The following is an 18,377-nucleotide window of genomic DNA, read 5'->3' on the forward strand; positions in this document are numbered from 1 at the left end:
TTGAAGAACTCTGGATGTCCTTGTGACAGGTGGTTTTTATAAATGTGAAATAATTCATGCAATTACTATTGAATGAGACCCACTGCTTTGAGTTGGCTTTAATATCTGAGACTGAGTAAATTATGCCTTTGGCTTATTTGAAAAACAAGAAAAAAGTAACGCACAGCAGTATGCTTTAATTACACTACGTAATACCACCATTTCAAGTAAAAAATATGATGCGCTCATTCGCCTTTCTATCAAGTGGCCTATTAAAGCAGCCCATTGCTATGGGAACATTTGCAAAACTACTGCAACTAAAATAGCTTCTCTATTGAAATGCCATTACAGCAGTGATGACAATATAAGACAACACACCATTACACTATTTTGCTATATTTGTCCAAATAAAGATCAATTGCTATAGTGTTTGTATGTGCTAAAATCAAATCAAAGTATAATCCATGAGGCTTGAGAGAGGTGGTCACTTCAAATGAAATAGGGTCTATGGTCTATTAAAATGATAATATTGTGCTGGCAGGGATTGCGTTAATATATGCTAAAACCTTTAGCTGTACACAGGGCCACATGGAATGTGCAGAAAACTCTGACAATATTATATGTTATATAATAAATATTCAAGCAATTTCTTAAAATACTTTCAGCAACCAATGAGAGCATAGTACTCTCAACCCAATTTTCTAACAGGCTTAAACATCATGGCTTCAGCCAACTGAACTTTGATTAGATTAAAAAAAAATATATATATATATGAATAATATTTTAGTCAAACTTTCAACTCCTAATGTTTTTTTGTCTTTTAATTTTCTTATTTTTAAAAACTTTATATGTTATATAAAAAATGTATTTAAATGAATTTGAATTTAGAAATTAGAAATATGCCTATCACATAAAAGGTGTATTCAATTTAAGTTGGTTATGTATGAATTAGCTATTTTAATTTTTGAATAAATAAAAAGATTTTAAAATGCATTTGCTAAAAAGTGTCGGTTAAGACATTTATAATGTTTTACAGACATTGTGGATTTTAAAATGTAAAGTATCCTGAAAAAAATGTATCATGGTTTCCACAAAAACATTAAGCAGTGCACAACTGTTTTCCACTTTGATGATGATGATAATAATAAAAAATGTTTCTTGAGCAACAAATCCGCATATTAGAATTTCTGAAGGTTCAGGTGACACCGAAGACTGAAAATCCAACTATTCCATAAATTACATTTCAAGATATTTAAAAAAAAAAAAAAGTTCAACAACAAATATATGCCCAAATGTTGAACTGAAGTGTATGTCTGATAATAATCCTAAACAATTCCCTTGTGAGATGGCCCTGAGTGGCTCATGAAAGAAGAACAAGTTATTTCTCATAATTAGTTGGTTTAGAATACCAATCATCAATCATTGTTTGACCAGCTTGCTCCAAGGACAGCCTCAAATATGTCTCATGAAATGTTCCAGTAAAACTGAAGGTTGATAGTCTCCATACCTCTGCACACGAGATGGCTCACCGAACAGCCTCCTGCTCTCTCTGACAGCTTACATTTCAATTTACACAGATGAGTTCAAAAATATAACAGATGAAATCATCACCTTGAAAATATTGCTTTTGCAAACCCTAAGAATGTAACTCATCCCACGCCGTTTGTGCTACACGCATGAATAATGCCTAAGGTGTCCTATTACTTTTCAAGGGGATCAGACTATTCACCCGGTGGATGATAAAACAGATGAGAATAGACACCAGATGAGTTATTTTGACCAAGCAACCATCTAGAACTCAAACTAGAATCCAATAAAAGCTACCAAGAGCACCTGGCAAATTAAATTTACGGTAAAAACCTGCAGCTGTGGTTGCCAGAAATTTACCGTAAAATATACGGTAGCAAAAAGGCTTAAATTTACAGTAAAGAAAAAAAACATATTTCACTATCTGACATAATGTTTATTAACCCACCTATTGAAGCACTATATCTTAGGGGTGTAACGGTACATGTATTCGTATTGAACCGTTTCGGTTCGAGGCTTCCGGTTCGGTACGCATACAAACCAAACGATTGCTTGGACCATTTTTCTTGCCGGCAAAATTCGTGCTGACGCGGCCAACACAACGTTGCGCAACATCCAAATGGCAAGCGTAATGAAAGCAGAACGAAACTGCGCTACTCGTTATGTGCTTCATGGATCGTTTATCAGTTCGGACCAGCAACATCTGTGCAGCGCGAGCCGATCTCGATCAAGCAACACTGTTACTACACAGCGCAAAGCGGTAAAGAAAACATTTGAATTCGCCACTGAGGTAATAACATCGCTGCGAGATCTAGTGAGATGCATTCACATTTCTCCGTTATTAACCGTAGATCTCTATTAGATCAAACAGCGCTGTCATGGAAACCAGGAGAAACATTGTGCCGCGAATGAACTAGTACTTTACGTCCACAGACCAGCAACATTCACCATGGATTTAATATAGTAACACTAACTGGAACCAGTTTGGCTGGAATGGTGAAATGCTTTCAAGTACTTCACACATCTTTTTCCAGCACTTCAAAATTCAAATATTATATAAATAAATATATATTTAAATGTTATTTTTAATGTGATGACCAAAACATTATTTGTTCATCCTTCAAAGATGACCCCTATTTATAAACCTGAAAGTTTCAAGATCTAGGAAAACTCACACTTATTTAAAAATATTTTTTCTTTAAACAAATAGGACATTTCTTTGGCATTTCTTTCTTTTTGCTGTATCGAAAACGTACCGAACCGTGACTTTAAAACCGAGGTACGTACCGAACCGTGATTTTTGTGTACCATTACACCCCTACTATATCTGTTTTTTACCATTATAATACACTGACAACCAATCACAACGGCGATGAGAGTCACATGATAAACCAATTTCATCACAAGCAGCTTTTTCACAGGAAAGTTAATACTATACATATGTTACGGCCTCAGCCTTATGGGTGTTGCCTATGTATTTGTGTGTGTATGTTTGTCTTGTATCTAATTAATGTCTCTTCTTAAGTGTAGGCTCCTCCCTTGCGCACCTGTGGTTCGTTGCTCTGATGGCTCGTGCTGAGCATATAAGCGGTGTGTGCAGGAGTGTGAGACACGCAGCGGTGAAACTCCGTGCGCGTCATGACCATCTAAACATCGGATCAGCTTCAACTCAAGCCTGTGTTCTTTGTATTGTGCCACTATTCTGTTTTATTTTGTTAGTGTTTGGTATGTCTAGTGTAGAGAAAATGTGAGTTTTCTGTGGGAAGAGTGAGAACATGAGAGACGTGAGATTGTGCAGTCATTTATTAGTATAAATAAATGTCTTAAACTGCTTTTTGCCTTGCGTCTCCTTTTATGTTATTGAACCCTTACAAAACGAGCATTCTTAACAACAGGGTTCGTAACATAATTGGGGGCTCGTCCAAGATATGTGTTTGAGTAGTGGCAATTTGATTGATCTAATTTAATTCAGGTGACCAATATCCTCTGGTTAGTTAGAGTAAGCCAGCAGGGCTGTGCTTAGCGCCAGTTCTGACGACGGTTTACTGTTTATTGTTTTGCTTTATTATTTTAGTTTGTTGTTTTTGGAGGTATTCCGGGGGAGAGAGCGATCTCTTAATCGGTACCCTCTGAAGACTAGGTAGGGTATTATTTAGATTAATGGCTAGGTAGGTAGGTCCAGAGGGTGTTGGATTATCCTGATTGCTTTTGCGTGTTTTTCTTTTCGTTTTTTTTTATAAAGATGGCAACGTTTGAGCTCAGTCAATTTTTAGATCAACCTAGTGTTGAAGCTTTAGAGACATGTCGAAAAAATGATTTGTTTCTTATTGCTCAACATTATGAGATTTCTATCTCTAGAACACTTCGTAAGGAAGAGTTGAAAGCTTGTTTAGTGACTAGTCTGATTAATAAAGGGGTATTTTCTTCTATTGAGGCTGTTCCTACTGCAGCAGCGGAGTTGGCGATACCAGCTGCAGGAAGTCCGCCCTTACGTGTAACGAGTGGTGTTCCAGTTACTCCAGTGATCGGGGTTGGTGCGGAGGTACGTCCGTCTTTTTCACTACCTAAATTTGAACCTTTGTCGCTGTCCGCAGAATCATCAGGTTTGCGTACAGATTCCCGTTTAAAGCTACGTTTAGCACGGTTACAGTTAGAAACTCAGGATAAAGCTCAGGCGAGACAAGATGATTTGAAGCATCAGATTGAAATGTACCGAATTGACGCTGATATGAAGGTGCGATTGCGGGAGTTGGAGTTGCAGGCTGCTTCAGAGGTACCTAAAAAATCTATCGTCAAAACATCTCGGTTGGAGGTTAATTCTGAGACATCTGCTGGTCCATCCACTTCGGGTGTTAATTCTGTGCCGTCTGATGTGGGATCTGAGTCTGTAGCGCCGTTTTCGACACATTTTGATGTGGCTAAAAATATATCTATTGTTCCACCCTTCCGTGAGAGGGAAGTTGAGGCATATTTTCAAGCTTTTGAACGAATTGCTGTTGCCTTAAGATGGCCAAACGAGGTTTGGGCACTAATGTTACAATGTAAACTCTCAGGTAAGGCACAAGAGGTGTGTGCATCTCTCTCGGTAGATGAAAGCGTACAGTACGATGCCGTGAAAACTGCAATATTACGAGCGTATGAATTAGTTCCTGAGCACTATCGACAACGATTTCGCACTACGAACAAAGGCATGTCTCAAACGTATGTCGAGTTCGCTCGCGAAAAGGGCATTTTATTTGATCGGTGGATCAAGGCGTGCAGGGTAACTGACTATAATTCTTTGCGAGAACTTTTGCTGATTGAAGAATTTAAGAACTGTGTTCCCGAACGTACTGCGTTGTATTTAAATGAACAGAAAGTCAGCACTGTACAACAGGCTGCCGTGTTAGCTGACGAGTACGCATTAATGCATAAAACTGTGTTTTCAAAGCGTCCGTCTGACTGTGGGGGTTCCTCATTAAAGGAAAATGAAAATCTTTCCGACTCACGAAATAAATGGGTTCCAACCAGTCCGAAGTTTAACCGAGAGTGCAGTTATTGTCACAAGACGGGACATGTTATAGCTGAGTGTCGTACTTTAAAACGCAAACAAGAGCGACAAGATTCTTCATCTTTCCAGCCTCGAGGTTCAGTACTAGTGAAAACTGTGTCCCCATCATCCGTCAGTTCTCTTGTGACACCTGACAGCTGTTTTCAGCCTTTCGTATTCGATGGATTTGTTTCGTTAAATGAGAAGGTCGAAAGCCGAAAACCTGTAAGAATTCTCCGTGACACAGGAGGATCTCAGTCCTTTATATTATCAGATATTCTGGGTTTTTGTGCTGATTCGGCATGTAATACCAGTGCGATTGTGCAGGGTATTGAAATGGGTTTTGTGCCTGTTCCTCTCCATCGAGTATATGTTTTTTCTGATTTGGCATCTGGGTGCTTTGAGGTTGCAGTTCGTCCTTCTTTACCGGTGAAAGGTGTGGATTTTATCATGGGAAATGACATAGCTGGAGGTAAGGTAATGCCGGTAGTACAAGTTGTTGATGTCCCATGCAATGATTCGCAGGCTGATGCACTTGGTAAAAATTTGCCGAATGTGTTTAGTGCTGTTGTAACGCGAGCACAGGCGAAACAGGACATTCACGAAAGTAATACTCTTTGTGATTCTGTCTTTTCACAGATTTTGAAAACTGATGTTCTTCCCGACTCCCCTGACTCGACTAAAACGACTTTAAAGGCATCTGATGGCTTGGATCTTAGTTTGATCTCTGATTTGCCCATCTCGCGCGAAATTCTGATCGAAGCTCAGCGAAATGATTTATCATTAGAAAAATGTCGTGCGAGTGTTGAAAATGACAAAAAGTCGCTGCGTAATCACCAGTTCTACTGGAACGATGATGTGCTCATGCGTAAATGGAGTAGATCTTTAAATTCTGAGCAGCGAGACGATTGGAATGCGGTGCATCAAATTGTGGTACCTTCGAAATTTCGATCACATGTTTTAAGTCTGGCTCATGACCATCCTTGGTCTGGACACCTAGGGATAACTAAGACCTATAACCGGGTGCTCCAGCATTTTTTCTGGCCAGGGTTAAAGTCTGATGTTGTGACACACTGTAAGACGTGTTACATTTGTCAGGTTAGTGGAAAACCTAATCAGATTGTACCACCTGCTCCTCTGTGTCCTATTCCTGCCGTTGGAGAACCATTCGAGCGCGTTCTAGTTGACTGTGTGGGTCCACTTCCTCGGGCTAAGTCTGGTTGTCAATATTTGTTGACAATCATGTGCGCGGCTACATGGTTCCCAGAAGCCATTCCGTTACGCAACATAACGGCTAAGACAGTAACTAAAGCCTTAACTAAATTCTTTACAACATTCGGTTTGCCGAAAACTGTCCAAACTGATCAGGGTTCGAATTTTGTGTCTCGTATCTTCCGTGCCTCGTTAAAGGCTCTTGGCGTTTCTCACGTAGTATCAAGCGCCTATCATCCCGAGTCGCAAGGTGCTTTAGAGAGGTGGCACCAAACATTAAAATCTGCACTGAGAAAGTACTGTACAGAGACTGGGAATGAGTGGGACGATGGAGTTCCTTTGGTGTTATTCGCGGTACGTGAGGCGCGGCAGGACTCGCTTGGGTTTAGCCCGTCAGAGCTTGTGTTTGGACATAATGTCCGTGGTCCTTTGAAAATGTTAAAGGAAGAATTTCTCGGTAACAGTTCGTCTGTGAAGACCAACGTCCTTGATTTTGTATCACGTACTCGCGAACGTTTGCACAATGCTTGTGCTGTGGCGAAGGAAGCACTTTCTCTGTCACAAACGAAAATGAAAAAACATTTTGATAGGAAAGCAGTTATGCGTAATTTTTTGCCAGGCGAAAAAGTTTTGGTGTTGCTTCCTATTCCTGGATCTTCTCTCTCTGCGCGTTTCTCTGGTCCTTACGTGATAAAAAGTAAGTGGAATGAAACTGATTATATCTTACACACGCCAGAACGGAGGCGGAAAACTCGTTTATGTCACATAAACATGTTGAAACCATATTTTTGTGTCGAACCAAAAGAGAACCCTGAGAATTTGGTTAGTGAATCGGTGACTAAAGGAAATACTGAGCGCGTTTCATTGTTGGCTTATGCTTTGCCTGTCGATACTGCGGACGATGGGTTGAATGTATCCATGGAAGCTTTAGGAGGAGGATGTTTTGAAAACTCTAAGATTTTATCTTTGCTTCCTGAGCAACTATCCTATCTATCGCCTGAACAGCGAGAGGACGTAATGAAGTTGATAGACAGTTTCCCGTGTTTGTTCAATGACGTTCCTCCGGGTACTAATGTCATTCAGCATGACATTGAGGTCGGTAGCGCATTACCGATCAAGCAACACGCTTATCGTTGCCCAATGAGTCTGAGAGAAGCCATGAAAAGTGAGGTTAAGTATTTATTGCAGAATGGTTTCGCTGTCCCGAGTAATAGTCCATGGAGCTCACCGTGTGTTCTGGTACCGAAGGCTGATGGGTCTTTACGTTTCTGCACTGATTTTAGAAGGGTAAATTCCATCACAGTGGCTGATGCTTTTCCGTTACCGCGGATGGAAGATTGCATTGATTGTCTTGGGGGTGCGAAATATATTACTAAGTTAGACCTTTTGAAAGGTTATTGGCAGGTGCCGTTAACCGAGCGCGCTTCTAAGATCTCCGCCTTCGTAACCCCCGATTCTTTTCTGCAGTATAAACGCATGGCATTCGGTCTGAGAAACGCACCAGCAACGTTTCAACGTTTAATGTCCACAGTCTTAGGTGACGTTCCTAACTGTAACATTTATTTAGACGATGTAGTTATTTATTCGACTACATGGGCTGAACACATGTTGACCTTGCATGACGTGTTTCGTCGGTTAAAGGCTGCTTCCTTAACGTTAAACCTAAAAAAATGTGAATTTGCTAAGGCTTCTGTCACTTATTTAGGGAAGCAGGTGGGAAACGGTAAGGTACGGCCATTGGACGGAAAAGTGACTGCTGTCCTCAGTTACCCAGTGCCTACTACGAGGAGAGAACTACGTAGATTCCTGGGGATGGTTGGGTACTACCGGTGTTTTTGCAAAAATTTCTCGAGTGTGGTTGCTCCTTTAACGAAGTTGTGTAGTCCTAAAGTTTGTTTTGACTGGACTAATGAGTGCCAGCAGGCATTTCTTTCTGCTAAATCTCTTCTTTGTAGTGCACCTGTGCTGTCTGCTCCAGATGTGACTCGTCCATTCCAGCTTGAGGTCGACGCTAGTGCGGTTGGAGTGGGAGCTGTCTTGCTGCAGGAGGGTGCTGATGAAATAGGCCACCCCGTATCGTACTTTTCAGCTAAGTTTAACAGTCATCAGTTGAATTATTCAACGATTGAAAAAGAAACTTTAGCTATGTTGTTAGCCTTACAACATTTTAATGTTTATGTGGGGTCTAGTTCTTCTCCGATCGTTGTTTATACGGATCACAATCCGCTGGTTTTTCTGGGTAAAATGTACAACCATAATCAACGATTGATGCGTTGGGCTTTAATGGTCCAGCCGTATCATTTAGAGATCCGTCATAAAAAAGGATCTGATAACGTGGTAGCAGATGCGTTGTCTCGTGGATTGAGTTAAGCTCTGGTTCTATGCAGAATCAGTTTTCTTTTCCCCTTCTAAGGAGGGAAAGAAGAGGGAAAAAAAAAAGTCTGATTCTTCCTTTAGGGGGAGAAGTGTTACGGCCTCAGCCTTATGGGTGTTGCCTATGTATTTGTGTGTGTATGTTTGTCTTGTATCTAATTAATGTCTCTTCTTAAGTGTAGGCTCCTCCCTTGCGCACCTGTGGTTCGTTGCTCTGATGGCTCGTGCTGAGCATATAAGCGGTGTGTGCAGGAGTGTGAGACACGCAGCGGTGAAACTCCGTGCGCGTCATGACCATCTAAACATCGGATCAGCTTCAACTCAAGCCTGTGTTCTTTGTATTGTGCCACTATTCTGTTTTATTTTGTTAGTGTTTGGTATGTCTAGTGTAGAGAAAATGTGAGTTTTCTGTGGGAAGAGTGAGAACATGAGAGACGTGAGATTGTGCAGTCATTTATTAGTATAAATAAATGTCTTAAACTGCTTTTTGCCTTGCGTCTCCTTTTATGTTATTGAACCCTTACAAAACGAGCATTCTTAACAACAGGGTTCGTAACACATATAAATAAATATATATATATATGCTTTACAGTGTCATTCACACAAACACTAAACACCATCATACATGAAATTTAAAAAATACAATAACATTAACAACATTAAATGTATTGTGGGAATGTCAATTTACAAGTTAGTTTTTATTACTGTAAATATACATTGACTTGTACTTTTTCACTTTCAAAAACTAAATTTAACGGTATTTTACTGTAAAATTGCATAGTAGCCTAGATAAACTTTCTGTTAATCAATTAACAGTTTTCAGTCTTTTACAGTTAAAATCACAATCTTTAACAAGCTAAAGTTTATAAAGTGGTTAAACTGTTCACATTTTATTAATATTTCTTAAAAAATACCTTGAGAGAGTGTTAACATCCCGAATTCTCGAAACAAACCAAGCCAAGCTTTTTGCATGTGTGTGACGTCTGCATTTATAAGCACGCATGCCGTTCAATCTAAAAGCAAAATGTTTATCAAAAACAAACAAAAGACGCAGTCAAGGCAAATCATGCGAGTCATCTTTAATTTCGAAATCCAATATTCTCAGGACTAAAGCAACAGCTGCATGTTGAACTCATTTGAGATAAGAACGCTGTCTGTGATAAATAAAATGAAGCAGTTTGTACGCTTTGACTCGACGGAGAGAAATGCAGCATTGAGGCATCTGCTTGAGCTGGAACCTTCTAGTCAACTTCTAGTCAAGGATGTCAACTGAAACATCACAGAATATATGGATGTGCTAATGTGCAATATTTTATCATCACCCATTCAATCATTGTATTTCATGCTTTGAAAATGAAAGGGGTCTGTCAATGGGAATTCAAACTATTAAATGTAGTACTATAAAGCTTTATGTAAAGTTTTTATTCATAAGAGGCATATCTTTTGTAATTACATTCACACACAACCACATCTTTAATTTCATACATCTTCATCCAGTCAATCCAGCTCTTTCATAAATATTCTTCTCTTTTCCAGCAACTGCTGACGGGAAATTAAATACATAATGACATGGAATCCACCACTATGTATCCCATTAAAGAAAGGCATCCAGAAGAAATAAAACATAAACATAGCCACTAAATTAAGACTGCCTTAAGAACTAGTCTGACCAACTAGCAGTTAGTTAGGGCTAAACTATCATTCTTACTTCTCGGATTTAAATTAGACCAAATTTCTTTTTATGTAGCTGGCAAAAAAGATATTTCCAGACTTAAAAAATTGAAAGTTGAAACTTAAAGAAAAAAGTTAGAAGAACTAACTTTTAAGACTGGTCTTAATGAATGGTGTGGTTTAAGGTTATTTCTGCACTCCACCTGTGATGAGGTAGCAGGCATCTTAAAAATAGGTCATATTTTAAGTTATCAAATTTTTGATGTTCAACTATAACTTTTAAAACTCAAAACTTCGTCCAAAATGATGACCAACTGTTGAATGCATTTAAATACGTTTTCACATGTTGGGTGATCAGTGTATTTTTATGCGCATTTTGGGATATCACATAAAACAATGGATAGAAACCATGATAATGACGTCACAAAAATATACATAAAAACATCTACACTATGCTTTCTTGAGGCAGGTGATTATTTTTTCAGGAAAGATGGGCAGAAACTAGGATGGTAACAAATTGAACAAATACATTTATTGATGCCATGTGACTTTGCCTAAACAAGTGAAGTGACTGAATAATTTGTGTGAATAATTAATTTTATGTACAAGGTATAAAAGCAAGGTAAAATTTATAAAGGCACTTGGTTCGTTCCAGAATAAATCAGTGTTTCACTGGAATAACAGTGTAATGCCCAATGCACTTAAATGCATATTACTTTAAATATTTATTATATATCATATATAATACAGTTACATCTATATTAAAGGAGCTGTATGCAAGATTGTGGCCAAAACTGGTACTGCAATCACTTTCAAATTAGGCTGTATCCCCCCTTCCCCCTTGACTCGAGGTTGCCATAGATACGCTGCAGGAACGTAGGCTTCAACAAGAAGCTTCCAATGGCAAGTGACGAGTCCTACACATTGAGTTTGTTTCTGTTAATTATTTATTTCGGACTTTGTCACAAAGTATTTCGGATTCATATCGAGTTTTTGGGGGATTCGCAACGTTAGAATTATTTTATCCGATTCCGACACGTTTGTATCTGCAGCTGTGATAACTAGAGAAGAGCTGGCAACCCCAATGCCACAACACTACCGCCACCGTGATTGGTAGATCTGTGGAGGGTGACCCATCAAAACAAAACACAACATGACAACATCAAAACCAGTCGATGGCTGCGACTTCACTTTTTAAATGACAATATCCTGGCCGGACTACTGTTGTCAGTGATATAAGTATTTGAAATGAACATGATTTCTTAATGTCTAGTGACATATCAGGGAAAATCTATGATTAATTGAAATAAATTTCTTGCATCCAGCTCCTTTAAATATGATATAAATGTTTGCAAAGGGAAATGGTAAACTGCACTGCAGTTAAGTCAACAAAATAAAATAAAACTTTCATCTACTATAATAGTGATTTCATAGTGTAAATTGAGGAACTGTATGTAATATCTTTTTGGTCTTTGTATAGTGCTGCATTGTTAAAAAATAACCAAACAAAGCAACAATCAACTGCATACAAATATTTCTGACAAACAGGTTTACGCTTACCATAGACTCAACCTATAAATCATCACTTTTAAGTTTCGAAATAATCCCTTTTGTAGTAGCTTTGTTTGTATATTTGACAAACACAGAAAACTGTGTTGTCCCATGAGTGCGAATGCAATTGTCCAACAAAGCACAGACGCAAAACAGATGAAAACATTCTCATCTTGTACAACAAGAGGGATTTAGTTCTTAGGGGCTCAGCAAGAGACTGCGCCTGCATTAAGAAGATTTCCACTGGGATCCGTGTGAAAGGAAGAGGTTTCTGAAAAATTCTCCAAATGAAAATCAAGATTGTATCTCTGTACTTCTAAACTACAATCTCACCTTCTGACCTTTCGATTGAACGAAGAGCCTCACCTTATGTGAGATTACAGAACCTCTGACAGTCTGAGATGAAGTTTGTTCCCTGTGGGTTTTCCACGAAACATACGCCTATTAAAAACTTCTCAAGCCCAGTTTTCTAGTACACGAGAAATAAAAAATCCAAGGTTTAGTTACTCTTGCAATAAGGATAAAACATTACAAACCTCATCCATGGTTTGGTGTTCCTCAGTAAGAAGGTTTTGTTTTTGCTCCCTCAGAAGAACAAGGACAGAAACTCATCATGAAAGGATGAAATGCATCTTTCCTGATCTCTTGTTTCCAGGGGAACCAGGGAAAGAGATGACAATGGGCAAAGGAGAGGGAGAGTGATCGCCGCAGTGACTGAGTTGGGTCTTATCACTCACCGAGGCTAGAACGACGACTGGCATCAGTGATTTCAATCTACTGATGCTTCACTGAAATACAAACTGTCACCGCCCAGCAGGACAGGTGGATCTTTTAAGCCTTGTCGGATGGGATTTCCTAAGTGTCCTTGTAGGGACACAGCACAGCTGAATCAGAGGAAAATTACTCACCAATGCTGTTGAGTTCAATCTAATCTAAAGGATGCTTGTTAAAATGAGATTCAAGTGCTTTTGCTTCAGGATTGTGATTTTGAATTAGAAATATATTATGTATTATTTTCATGTGAGTGTGTTTCATACAGTAGTGATCGTCCGTCATATTCCCTTCAAAGATTTTGCCAGCATAGTCCATCCAGCAAAGCCGTTGTTAGTCCAGGCTGGTTTATGATACTGTGGTTAGAGCTGGTAGAAAAAAGGTACAAAAGCTGTCACTGGGGCTGTACCTTTTCAAAAGGTAAACTTTTGTCCATTGTTGGTGCTAATATGTCCATTTCATGAGCTAATATGTACATTTTAGGTGTTAATTTGTACATTTTAGATAATAGTTATGTTTTAGGTGCTAATATTTACCTTTTAAGTGTTAATATGTACATTTTAGGTGCTAATATCATATGTCAATTTCTAGGTCCTGATATGTACATTTAGGTGCTAATATGTCCATTTCATGATCTAATATGTACATTTTAGGTGCTAATATGTACATTTTAAATGTTAATATGTCCATTTCAGAAGCTAATATGTCCATTTTAGGTCCTAATATGTACATTTTAGGTGGTAATATGTACATTTTAGGTGCTAATATGTCCATTTCATGAGCTAATATGTACCAAAATGCAGCCTTTGGGTACAAAAGTGTAACTTTTGAAAAGGTACAGTCCCAGTGACAGCTTTTGTACCTTTTTTTCTGAGAGTGTATAGTGCTGATCAAGCTGATGGACCACCAAAACATACAGTACCTTCAGCTGGTGACTGGCAATGTTGGAGTATCAGAGAGCTGAAAAATACTGGTCACTGGGAACTCTAATGTGATTCTTATTGGAAATTCTGTTTGGAACAAACATTTATGCCATCTGAAACGCAGTCACAATGCTTGACATGACCTGCCGTGCAACAAATAATAAAAAAACACAAAACCATTCAGACTGAAACATACAGTACTAACATAAATCTGATTTTAATCCAATTTCAAACCACCTATAAATGTGATTGAATCCGGTTTGTAACTCAACAAAAAGAAAGCAGTCAGATTTAAATTGGGTTGGCATTAGACCCATCCAGCTCTAAAACATGTTTTACATTCATTAAGTTAGAGTTTGAAAAGCTCAGTGTTATCTTAAAACTATTTACATTTTTTTTATATTACTAATATTTTTTGATTATATATTCAACTTTTTGTAAAAATTCATTTTAATATTAGTGTAAGTTTTAGGATTTTTTATAAAAGTTTTTTCTTATTATTATTTTTTATTTTATTTTAGTACTTCAACTATTTGCCTAGACAGCATTTATTTTACTAATATATTTTTAAGTTTAAGATTTTCATCTAATATTTTTTTATTTTATTTCAACTAAGAAAAATATTTTTTTTAAAAAGATTTAGGTTTAGTTTTAGTTAACAATAACAGCACTGATCAGCTTACTTTTTCTTCAATTTTAATTCATTTTTTGTAACAACAATAAAATTCTGCCATTAACAATATAGAGTATGACTTCAAATGTAAAGGGGACATAACACACGCAGTTTCTGCCAATCTAATGTTAATCCTTCATATCTTTTTAGTTTTTAGTTTTATCACAAAAGACAGATAAGCTGTCCTGAGTCTTTCCAAAATCAGCCGAGCTCCTGGAGGCGCTGCCCATAACTCGCACGTTGATGGGCGCACTCGCTCTGGTTAGACGCATAAAGGTGTATTTCTCTGCCAAATACACTCCTCCAAGATTTTTAAAAGTTTCGGAATTTTTTTTTTCGAATATGGCCCCGTATGACATCATAATATGGGCAACTCTTCCTGACGAGCGTGCGCACACATCAACTAGAGCGAGAGGTCTGGGGTTTTGTTTGTTTGTTTGTTTTTTGTTTTTGCATGTTTAGCATTGAGAAATCTTTAACAGTGTAAATTAGTCAGAATGCACGAAATAGCATTAGACATCCTCTTCAAGGAAATCCGAAAATCCATATTAATCTAAAATCTTTGTATTAGTTTGGAGAGTGGCATATTTGAAAGTTAACTGGGCCAGTTTTTAGCTTTTAGCTCAAGTGATTTTTCCACATCAGCAATGTGAAACAGTCTCCATACACATCAAGGATGAATCTATGTCAAGCCATTAATATATAATCGATGTTAAGTTCTAAATTAAGAATGCATGCAGTCAGAGGATCAGATTCAGGGCTAACCGGTCAGACATCCGTCTGATGTCATTCAAATGAAACAACATCCAGCCGGAAAATTGGAGGATCTGCTGTGGAGACACAAATAGGTCCAATAGGTGCAATTAGCCCCTTGACACAACAGTCAGAGGGTCCTTTGAAAGACATGTCACAGCAGGACATAATAGGCCAGGTCTCTGTCTCTGATATAGTTCGGACTGAAGAGGCGACTGAGAGCTTTTGAACTTATAATTGAACAGACAAAATCCATGATTGTGCATGGAAAAGATCACAATTTCCATGTTTGGTGCAGAAGTAGGCCCATATGGAGCGTCCATACACTGAAGAGGAAGCATCATTGCTTTGTATATTACATCCTGTCTGTGCACAGTAGCTGTCAAATGATGAGGCATCTGTGATGTTCCACCCACGCAATAAAATCTATTTATTAACCTTAAGCACATCTGCATCAGGCACTCTGTTGTACTGTTGATGCGAAAGTGTTTGTGCTTCCCTGATCTGCCGTTGTAATAGTACACCAGATCAGTTGTTTAATTAGGAGGTGCTAATTAAAGCTGCCATTTTCTTCTGTAGTCTCACCTATTACCAGCAACCCCCTGCTGTCGGCCTCAAGGAGTCAAAATGCTCGGTTTTGCCAAATAACCTGTTATGATGATAAGATGATGGAGGATTTTTTAAACTAGTTCACGAAAAAGAAAAAAAAACTATACAATTACAAATGCTATAAGTGTTAACTAAAATTATTTTAGTAACTGAGTTATGACATAGTGACCACTAGACTGTAGAGCTTTTCTTTCTTATTTTATTCTCTCTCTTATATTTGACTCTCTGTTCTAGGATTACAACCTCAATAGTTGTAAATTGATATTTGACCTTGAGTGTCATTGGAAAGAGTTTTGAGTTTTTCCCCCCCTTCAGTTCAAAGGGGACATATCATGAAAACCTGACTTTTTCTGTGTTAAGTGCTAAGTGAAAAGTGACAACCCAGCTTTGTTTTGGTAAGCCTTTCTCTGCAAGAAAATCAAAAAATAAGCCGATCAGATTTCGCTCCCCTTCTGACATAGGAAGGGGATCGTTTTAATATTACCGCCCCTTAATCTGCATGTTTACAACCACGGCGCCACCATTTGGTTTTCACAAGCGACAACAGTATAACCAGTTCTAAAGCAATGGCAAAACTTCAAGTATGCAAACTGTTCTGTCATTGCTACACAGACGAGCACAGAACAAAAAAATTGACCAAAAAATGTCACAGCTGTCTTACAAAGACCTCAGGGAACTGTCAACTTGAGTGAAAGTTAAACATGACTGAAGATGCAAGTCGATGAGATGAATCAATGTAACTCCCCAACAACTACATAAATGTATCCACTAACCATTCAGAAACGTCCAGGTGCGTCTAAAAGTTGCAACCTCTTCCTGAGTCTCTCTGTAATGGTGCGTTTACACCGGACGCGAATAGCGTCAATGCAAAGACGCGTTACGCGCATTAAAAAATCCTGCGGCGCGAATGAGGCGTGGAGCGCGATAGACGTGAACTGTTCAAAGGGCTTTAAACGATTTCAGACGATGAATAAGGGTCTTATCAAGCGAAACGATCGCTCATTTAAAAAAAAAAGTTTTAAGTTTAAGTTTTACGTTTTATAAGCTTAAAGTCCCTATGAAATCAAAATTGACCATACTTACTTTGTTTGCCTAAATTGATCGTTTTGTGGTGAACAATTCATACATGCAAGTCAATCCACACAAAAAAATTTTTTGGCTTCGTAATCTTTAATCAAAGTTTGAAAATGCCCCTCCCCTCTGCATTGGAGGACCTTGCCCGATGACGTAGGCTTTACGGTTTGGGTGTCTCCTTAACATCCATAACCACGCCCCTCCAACTGACAGCTGCTGTGTGTTTGCGAGCGCCGAGCGAGCATTGATTGAAAGCGTATGTAAACTTACGTCATCCTCCATTTCAGAATGAAACACCCATTTTTCTAGATCCAATCAGGTGCTAGTTAGAAAAAAAAGCCACGCCCACTATTTTGCCTCATTTAGTATTCTGTTTCTCTCCGAAATACGTCACAACACTGGAGAAAAGTCGTTTGCAACTTCCGGTTCACGGGGACTTTAAATTGTCGCCTTGCTCTGTTCTGTGATGCACGTTCGTGACTCTCCTGTTCGAACTCGTTCATCAAAACGAATCTTTTCCAGAGTCAACTCGTTCATTTTGTTCGTAAAAAGAACCAAATGGCACGAAAAAAGATTTGTTCATTTTGATGAACGAGTTCGAACAGGAGAGTCACGAACGCGAATCACAGAACAGAGCAAGGCGACCATTTGAGCTGAACGAACGAAAATGAACAAATCTTTTCCAGAGTCAACTCGTTCATTTTGTTCGTTGAATGAACCAAATGACACGAAAAAAGATTTGTTCATTTTGATGAACGAGTTCGAACAGGAGAGTCATGAACGCGAATCACAGAACAGAGCAAGGCGATCATTTGAGCTGAACGAACGAAAATGAACAAATCTTTTCTAGAGTCAACTCGTTCATTTTGTTCGTTGAATGAACCAAATGGCACGAAAAAAGATTTGTTCATTTTGATGAACGAGTTCGAACAGGAGTCACGAACACGCATCATAGAACAGAGCAACCATTTGAGCTTATAAACCTTAAACTTTGTTTTGTTTTTTTTAAATTAGCGATCGTTTCGCTCCTTATTCATCGTCTGAAATCGTTTAAAGCCCTTTGAACAGTTTGCACTGAAACTGTCTTTTGGACCAGTTTCAGTGCATTGAAGTCCATTATATGGAGAAAAATCCTGGAATGTTTTCATCAAAAACCTTAATTTCTTTTCGACTGAAGAAAGAATGACATGGATATCTTGGATGACATGGGGGTGAGTAAAAAGTGAACTACTCCTTTAACTATGAACGAGATCCTCTAACATTTCAAAGCCTATTCAAATGCATGTGGTGTTCATTTTGAACAGTTTATCTACTGTGTTATCATTTTACACCTAATAAATGGTTTGCTTGAAAAATGTTCTTGTGCTATCTTTAAAATAAATGACGCTGGGTTTGATATTTTGATATATAGACCTTCGAGAAAACATCAAAATGAGATCTCGCAAGAAATCTACTGCAGGGCATAATATGCCTCAGACTTGTTTGCTTGTAATTGAAATGTTATTGATTTTGGGATGACCTTTGCAGCAGCTGAGTGTTTTATTTTAGACAGAAGACAAACACCAGTGCTTGCAGCAATATAAGCTTTCTGTCATCCGTCATTTATCTGTTAGCTGTTAGAATTTGTTTACATCATTATAGTAACCATGAGAGATGTTCTAGATTTGTTTCTGGTAACCTAAATTAAAACGGTTTTGCTGCAACTGAGGAAGCAGTATGCCTATTCATTGTC

The 18,377-nt window shown here is 38.3% G+C and overlaps 1 protein-coding gene and 1 long non-coding RNA gene across 7 annotated transcripts in view; one reads left to right on the top strand and one right to left on the bottom strand.

The window, feature by feature from the left end:
• Window positions 1–18,377, bottom strand: part of dpp6b (dipeptidyl peptidase like 6b) — a 138,532-nt gene that overhangs the window by 38,421 nt on the left and 81,734 nt on the right. Inside the window, exon 1 of one of the 6 annotated variants that reach the window (XM_039693215.2) lies at window positions 12,379–12,469. The exons of the other annotated variants lie outside the window; for them this stretch is intronic. Coding sequence (XP_039549149.2) covers window positions 12,379–12,387 — 9 coding nt within the window. The 5' untranslated portion in view covers window positions 12,388–12,469. Of the gene's footprint in view, window positions 1–12,378; window positions 12,470–18,377 lie in introns of those variants that run through there. 6 annotated transcript variants of the gene reach the window in all.
• Window positions 6,294–9,104, top strand: LOC148981484 (uncharacterized). The gene is made up of 2 exons (XR_016168575.1): window positions 6,294–7,511; window positions 7,934–9,104. It is a non-coding gene; the product is annotated as an uncharacterized LOC148981484 (long non-coding RNA).

The sequence above is a fragment of the Pimephales promelas genome, chromosome 5, assembly GCF_988280905.1.
Source record: "Pimephales promelas chromosome 5, fPimPro1.hap1.1, whole genome shotgun sequence".
Taxonomy (NCBI): domain Eukaryota; kingdom Metazoa; phylum Chordata; class Actinopteri; order Cypriniformes; family Leuciscidae; genus Pimephales; species Pimephales promelas.